At 44.0% G+C, this 8,585-nt stretch overlaps 1 protein-coding gene across 1 annotated transcript in view; it reads left to right on the top strand.

The window, feature by feature from the left end:
- The window catches only part of Samd7 (sterile alpha motif domain containing 7), a 16,445-nt gene extending 8,422 nt beyond the window's left edge, over positions 1-8,023 (top strand). Inside the window, exons 5-7 of the mRNA XM_031376257.1 lie at positions 880-998; positions 4,779-4,889; positions 7,804-8,023. Coding sequence (XP_031232117.1) covers positions 880-998; positions 4,779-4,889; positions 7,804-7,998 — 425 coding nt within the window. The 3' untranslated portion in view covers positions 7,999-8,023. The remainder of the gene's footprint in view (positions 1-879; positions 999-4,778; positions 4,890-7,803) is intronic.
- The last annotated feature ends 562 nt before the right edge of the window (positions 8,024-8,585 follow it).

The raw sequence follows: 8,585 nt of genomic DNA, 5'->3' as shown, positions 1-8,585 counted from the left end.
AGAGAGAGGGGGGGGGAGAGAGAGAGAGACAGAGAGAGAGAGACAGAGAGAGAGAGAGAGGGAGAGAGAGACAGAGAGAGACAGAGAGAGAGAGAGGGAGAGAGAGAGAGAGGAGTGTATTCAGGTTGCAGTTCTAGAGGAGCTCAAAGCAGGAAGTTGAAGTCACCCCTGCTTGCTATGCCACTCAGCATTACCTCCAAGGAGCGAATTCACTTCACAACCAAAGAAAGATACTGTTTGCCATCTGGCAGGAAGGTTTATAATAACTAGCTTTCTTATATGGCCACCTACCTAGGAGATGGTAGTGCCTACAATGGGCTAGGCCCTCCCACTTAAATTGACAATCAAGACACCCCCCACCCCCCACCCCATCTCACCCCACCCCTGACACACCTACCAACACGGGAATCTGATTTAGGCCATGCTCCATTGATTGAATTTCCCTTCTTAGAGACTTCAAGGTTGTGTCAACTTGACAGTTAAACTAGGAGCACTGACGTAGCCGCCACACCAACTGCTTCACCATGAGTTTCTCAGCTCATGCTCAGATCATGAGGCTCTCAGGAGACCACATGGCATGATACTGTAATGTTAATGTGGAAACTGAAGTTCACAGAGCCTTTCTGTCAGCACCTCAGAGATCACAGAGCAAATCTGGAGCCTCTCTGTCCACCTATAGTCACATCACCGAAGAGACTTTAAGAGAGACTTTAAATGAACTGCCCGTGGGTGAGTCTGACTATCTTCAGGGAGTTCAAAACTTGGCCTATATAAATGGCGCAGCCTAGTGGGTTCACGTAACTAAATGCACTCCTGAGTTCTGAGCTTCTTCCAAATGGAAACTTTATACCACATGATCATTCTCTTTTCGTGTTAAAGGAACACATGAGCTGGTTGCACTTCGGGAAAACTGTTCATTGTCTGACATTCAGAAGTGGACCGTGGACGATGTGTGTAACTTCATCGGAAGCCTTCCCGGCTGTTCCGACTACGCCCAGGTAACTTTCTATGTTTGCGAACCTATGAAAGTTTAATTAATTTAATGTGTAAATGAGCTTTGTCAAACTTGCATTTTTGCCCCTGGAATGGATTCCATTGTATGGCACTCTCACTGGAGAAGTGTCTATGACGGGTAGACGCAGGTATCAGAGAAGGCTGGGAAAGCTGTTATTTAGTTTTATTTTCTGCCCTGCCTGGACTTATCAGAAAGGTGACTCAGAGGCTAAATATCCAGAAAGAATGAGAAATATTTACAACAGTACTTAAATGATAGATATATGTGCTTTGTCCTGAGAAAGAACAAAGAGGCTTAGACACAGCTAAGTCAGTAAATTGTCATGCAAGCATGAGGACTTGAATTAAATTCCCAGAACTCAGAGAAAGGGGGGGGGGGAAGGAGAGAGAGAGGGAGAGAGGGAAAGAGGGAAAGAGAGAGGGGGGAAAGGGAGAGAGAGCGAGAGACAGAGAGACAGAGAGAGAGAGAGAAATAGGGAGTCTGGGGGAAAATGGCCGCTCAGTGTATAAGAAGCTTACTGTAAATATATAAAGGCCTGAGTGATGACCTCCAGGACACGTAAAACCAGATGCAGTAGTGTGCAATAGTATCTAATAATCTAGTGTGCCTAAGGACAAATAAGAGACTCCCCGCGCCAGAATGTCTTGAGCTAGCTACCCTGGAATATACATCATCAAACAAGAAGGTCCTTACTCAAGTAAGGTAGAAGTCAAGGACATATACCTGAGGTTGTCCTCTGACCTCTACACATGCATTGTATGGTGTACATATCACATTCACACACATGAATGTGTATGCATACACACACACACACACACACACACACACACACACACACACACACACACACGCATGCCAAGCTAGGCATTCTGGTGCCTGCTTCTAATCTCAGCACTGGTGAAACAATGAATTCTTGGGGCTTGCTAGCCAGCCAGACCAGTCTATTTGGCAAGTTATAGGCAAGTCAGAGACCCTGTCTCAAAAAAGCAATATGGAAGGTCTCTGAGGAACTGCATTCTAGGTTATCTTCAGGCTTTTGTGTGCACACACAAACACATACATACATTACACACACACACACACACACACACACACACACACACACACACACACACGAGCACAAACACAGAAACAAGGAACCAGGAATGATGGCATACAGCTGCAATCTCAGCCCTTGAGAGGTTGAGGCAAGAAAATTAGGAATTTGCGGGCATCCTTAGCTATGTATAGTGAGGCCTTGCCTCAACAAACAGACACGAAAGACACAGCTTCCCTGGCAACAGTATCACATTTGTCTTATGCTTTCCATTAGTCCTCCCTCTGTGGATAGACAGAAGTCATAGGAACATCAACACATCAGACTTGGCTGGCTCATTGTCTGTCACCCCAGGGTATCAGTAGCCCAAGAAATTCTACCATTTATTTCTAGAAGTTTCTCACATGCATTTTGAAGTCTGCTCCCTTTGGGCTATGGCAGATGACATCAAATGCAAGACCCAGCTGCCCTGGCCAGCACCCACTGCTACTCTCTGGGAAATAACTGCAGAAATGAGGAGATGCCAGTGCATTCTGGGTACACAGCCCAGAAGGACCCGTTTACACACAGTTCTCACAGAGACCTTTGCCAAAAATGTCTCCTTGACTTTTATTCACAACCCCATACTTTGAATGGTTTTTTTTTTCAACTTCCTGGGAGTGGTCGGCTTTACATCACTGTCCCTCCTCTTTTCCAGGCTCGTGCAAACGAAGTCTTTAAAACCTGTCTAGTATCGAGTGTGATAGTACATACCTGGAATTTCTACACTAGGAAGCTGAGGCGGTAGGATTGTGAGTTCAAGGCCAGACTCAGCTACACAACAGGACACACAACCCCATCTGAAACAAAGAACAAAATCTTGAGAAAACCAAGTCATGTACAGATTTAATTGTTTAAATCATACATGTGTTGTCCGTGCTATGCTACTTCATACTTCATTGTAATTTGTACTTCTTATATTCTCTATGAAAGAAACTTAATCCAAAATGGCCAGTTCAAGGAACGTGGCAGGTAAAATAATCATCTCTGAAAATATCTGAAACTGCCAAAAATTCAGGCGCAGGTATATCATAGACATGGCACAATCTGCACCAATAAGAAGGATGCTTCCGGCCTACGAGACACAAAGTGCTGTGTTCAATCCCCAGTGTTATGGTAATATAAACACTTAGCATAGTGGCACAAGCCTCCGATCCCACTGGAGTCCAAACGTCAGGGTCATCCTTGACTACATAGCCAGTTTTGAGGTCATCCTGAGCTATATGAGGCTCTGTCTCAAAAACAAAACAAAAATAAAAATAAAAACCAAGATAGATATTCAGGAGCCTTCAGTGCTTAAGTCCACAAGGACCAGCCAACATTGCCAGCCGTGGCCAGAAATTTAACAAATACAAGAACCTAGGACTAAAAGGTGACTGGAAGATGTGTTTGGTTCAGCACAGGCACCTACAGAATTGAGGAGGCAGGATTAGGAGAATGATGGGGAGCGGAGCCCAGAACTCTTGAGAATGAAAAGTAGCAGGAAGTGACAGATCAATGGGCACAGAGCATCCCACTCAATTTGATCAATGGGCACAGAGCATCCACTCAGTTCATCAATGGGCACAAGGGCATCTCACTCCACTTGATCAATGGGCACAGAGCATCCTACTCCATTACATCAATGGGCACAAAAGCATCCCACTTCCCTTGATCAATGGGGCTGTGAAGGGAAAGAGAGGAGAGGGCAAGTATGGGGGCGTGATATCATTCCCATTAGCATTTCTCAACGGTAGTGACCCACTTAAATGTTAATGGAACAACAAAAAAGCAACGTTGGAGACTAAAGAAGGGTTCCCACTGTGAACCCCTATCATAGGACAGATGAGGAGCCAAACATGCAGAGATCAAGCCCTCTTCTATTAATCAGGGCAGAGGGACAAAGGGCCCAATTTTAAACCCATTGTTCAGACTTACCGGGGACTGTACCTACTGTTTCCTTTCTTTCTAAATTAGAAGGTTGTCTGAAATGAACGAGGATCCTGTAAGGTCTAAAGTCTGAAGAGGGTAGAGAAGATTTGAAGAGAATGCTCAGAGGTGAGAGCACAGAAGGCTTGTGAGGCAGGTTGCAGTTGGACATTATGAGGTTATGCCACTGCAGACAGGCACATTTCTTCATATCCACTGCCTTACCTGTCTGAAAACTCTAGCCATAAGCGGCCTTCATAGCTTAGAAGAAAGGCATCATGGTACTGGATCAGTGCAGGTCCTGCTGGAAAGGCCTAATGGACAACGCTTACCGATGTTTTCCCGGCCCTTTTCACCATACACTTAACCCAGAAGCCAGAAGGCATTGCGTCTGCCTGTGTGAGGGATGCCGCGGTCTGGGATGGTCCTCCCCACCATCCCTTTACTCTAGCATCTTCCCATTTACTGATTTACCCAGCATGTACTCTCACCATGCCCCTCTGGGCTACAGAGTCAATAAGACCTGCTGCCCTCAGATAATTACTCCAGGTTGAAGTGAGTCCAATAAACAGAACTAGGGAGCGTTCCAAATATTATTAAGAACAACGCAGCACTAGAACCCAGGTAAGCCATCGATGAAAGAAAGGTGTATATAGCTCTTTGTCACCTTCAAGTGGTCTTTTATGTGCAAATAGTCCAACACCAAACCATCTGCATATAAAACGCAGACTTTGCTACAAGACTCAGAAGCCAAGCTAAAGATTTTTTGTGTTTCTTCAGGTCTTTAAGGACCATGCGATCGATGGAGAAACACTGCCCCTTCTCACAGAACAGCATCTTCGAGGCACCATGGGACTCAAGCTGGGGCCAGCACTGAAAATTCAGTCTCAGGTATGGTGACTGCACACAATTTAGTACATAGCAATGATGAAAAACCCAAGGGAAATGGGTTATGTTATGATGTTGTAATATTAATATGTAATGCTAATATATAGAATACTTATTCGGTCCGCTTTTTAGCCTTCCTCCCTCTGTAATTGGGGCCCTGATAAAAGAGAGGACACTGAGAAGCACTGGGTGAGGGTTTTATGTACAGTTCCCCATGTGGCAGGGAGGCAATAGTGGCTGTGTGCTGGTGAGTGGTTAGCAACTCTATCTCTTTATAAAGGGGAACAGAACCTGCTTTGTGGCATTCATGGTGTCAATGACTCCCACTATAACTGACAAGTTCCTAAATGTCACTGGATACAGAATTGGGAAGAGACACATATCAATGCCTCATTTCTGGGGTGTAAACCATATATATAACAGGCATATTGTATCTCTCATGTAAATATCCCTAAGCACATAGAAAAATAATTCAGGTTTAAAGCAAGAATTAGTGAGCTCTAAATATGTATTACTTCCATTTGCAATATGATTTACTTAATTTTAGGTTTATTTAAGTTCTAATGGTAGTTTGTTTTAAGAACTAGCTTGCAAATTTTCTAAACAAACAAACAAACAAGAGGTCATAATTGTCTTTTGAGAGCTATCGAGGCCAACCCCAGTACCATCAACTGTTTCTGGGTGGCTTCATTACCGGATTATAGCCTCTGGTTCTTCGCCCTGCTTCTCTTCTTAAACCAGAGTTACTCGCATCACAGTGACTGCACCCATTAGCCAGAACTATGTATATAAGGACTAGAACTTCAGAATGTCCTTTCATGGCTTAAAGGTCAGTAAAGTGACCAAGTGTATGGCTTGGTCAGTAACATGTCACCATACAAGCCTAAGAAACTGCGTTCAGATCCTCAGCAATCGTGGGATAACACAAAACTTGGACATGGGGATGGTACCTATAATCCCAGCACTGCAAAGGCAGAGATACAGTATTGCCTGCAACTCGCTGCCTACCTGTTCTCACCAAATCAGAGCAGCTTCAGTGAGAGGCTTTTACTTAAAAACAAACAAATAAAAAAACAAAAGGTGAAAAGTAATGGGGAAGACTGTGTGTGTGTATGTGTGTGTGTGTGTGTGTGTGTGTGTGTGTATGCGTGCCTCTAGCCTCCACATGTTCCCCATCACACATTTAAACACGTACACACAAACACACAACTTTAAAAAGAGAATATCCTATCATTATAATTTATATTTGTCTAAGAATGTTAGGATATAGAAATTCTTTAATCTTAATTGTATGTAGATAGGTGTTATTTCTGCACATATGTCTATGTACCATGTGTGTGTCTAGTGCCCGTAGGAACCAGAAGAGACCATCAGATCTCCCAGAACTGGAGTTACAAACATTTGTGAGCTGCTCATGTGGGTGTTGGGAATCAGTTTCAGGTCCTCTAGAAGAGCAGTAAGTACTCTAAGCCATTGAGACATCTGTTCAGCCAGGAGATTATTCAGCATGGTAGCACCTACCTGTAATCCCGGGATTTAGGATACTGAGACAAAAAGACAGTGAGTTCAAAGCCAGCCTCAAATAGAAAAGAAAAAGGATGCTTCTACTGCAAATTCCTCAACACTTTAATACCTTCACCAGAGTTCTGTTGCAGGGTTTTTTGGTTTTGTTTTTTTTAAAAAAAAAAAACATTCTGTTTTAGAATAATTTTAGAAGTAGTAGCATTGCAAAAATACTACAGAAAGTTTACCCTGCTCTTTCCAGTGTTAACATAACATCTTATGTAACAGGATACATTGTCAAAACTAAGTACTAACATTGATACAATAGGGAACTATTTTTAAGTGATTTCTTTTTCTTTGATGAGGATACTATGTGTCTTGGCATACTTACAATGACAGTTCCTGAGTCAGTTCTGTTTGGCTTTGATTTGCTGTTGCTTGTTTCTGGGTTCCCATGGGAGAGTTTTTCCTCCCCGAAAGCCAGTGGAACTGTTTAGGTTCCAAGTGCCATCTGCCAGCAAGACCAGATGGCTGGTGAAGGCCCAGTTAGTGGTAACTGTCAATCAGAGAAGACAGCCATGAAGTCCTTGTCACCGGGAACCGAAGCAGCTGTGTTGGAAGGCTCCAGTTATCACTTGAGAGTTCAGAGGGCAAACAAGCAAGAGATTGCCATTGAATAAGATAAGAAGGTTTGGGTATCTAAGATAGAAACCAAGGACAATCCCCATGATAGTGGACATGATCAAGAGTAAAGAACCACTTCCATGTCAGGACAGAAGCCTAGAGGGTGGATCTCAGTTAGGCCTGCAAGACAAAGAGTGGGATTTGGAAATGGAGAGAGAGAGAAAGAGGGAGAGAGAGAGGGAGAGAGAGGGAGAGGCAGAGCACAGGTGCTTTGGATTTTGAATCATGCAGATGTGGCCTGGTTTCTATCTAGGGCTAAGATTGTTGAGGCACGTGTAAGAGAACCTCCACGGGAGAAGCTCAATGGTTAATGTCAAGGTATCAATGCTCAGAGCAGCCTCATATGTGGTTCACTGCTGACCACATATGTGCTAGAGTTGTTTGAAAAATTGTGGCCTGGTGCAGAAGGAAATCTAGTTGGCCTTTGGTGGTGGTGGTTTCATAGAATGAAAAGGTGAGAGAAAATGGAATTGACACAGGACAGATTAACCACAGCAGGACCAGGGGAGAAGTAGAAATATGGAGTCAGCAGGTACCCAGTTTTACAGCTGCAAATATCACATGACTCTGAAAGACAGACACGGCCTACCATGTACTAGAGTATGGCCTCCTATATCTATATAGATGTTCCATGCCTGAAAGTACCTCAGCCTTCCTGACTCCTGTGATTAATGCAGGGTTATCAAAAGGATTCACAGACTTAATCACTATAATTATTTTGTCTTCAAAGGTATCTCAGCATATGGGAAATATGTTCTGTAAAAGACTTCCTCCACTTCCCACCCATGCAAGGCAAGCATTTGATCAGCCAGCAGACACATCCCCTCTTTTGGATATTAGTTCCTGGAGTGATGGTTTGAGCATTCCTGGTTCCCAGGATGTAATGAGTCCTAAAAGAACTGAGCAAGACGTTATGAGAAATTAAAAATACTCAAAGACACAGAAGTTCCAGATGTCATAAGCGGGGTGTGAGACATTCCTGGGACCAGATGGTGGACAAAGACATGGAGACCATGCTCACAGAATTGTCTTGGAAGGAGGATCTCACCCAACAGGCTTCCTGCTAAGCTGAAGCAAACCGAGCACCAAGGTTCTGAAGAATCGCCCTTAGGAGAAAATAGGAATGGGGAGGGGAATTTACAAACTTCTTGCTAGCTACAATCCGATGCTTCTGTGAGGAAAATTCTGCAGAAATTGAGAGCAGAAACTGAAAAGGAACTCCTTCTCCTCACTCCTTCCATCGCCCAACCCTGATGGAGCTGCAGGTGCTGATGGGAGGAGGCAGGGCAAGGCTGAACACAGACAAGCGCCTTATCTCCTGGCCGCAGAGTGTAGCCTGGAGTGGGCATAGGAGGGCGAAGTTAGGATTTACAGGAGGGGAAGGGATAAGTTATCTGTGTGTAACAGGTTGGAACTAGTGAGAGAAAAGTGATGATTAAGGAGGCTGCGTAGGCTCCATGTGGAGTCCTAGTCGCCCAGCTTAATATTTGACAGAATGACTCTAAAGGGATT

Source organism: Mastomys coucha, unplaced genomic scaffold, assembly GCF_008632895.1.
Source record: "Mastomys coucha isolate ucsf_1 unplaced genomic scaffold, UCSF_Mcou_1 pScaffold17, whole genome shotgun sequence".
In the NCBI taxonomy this organism is placed as follows: Eukaryota; Metazoa; Chordata; class Mammalia; order Rodentia; family Muridae; genus Mastomys; species Mastomys coucha.
This window is presented reverse-complemented; position numbering and strand designations above follow the sequence as displayed.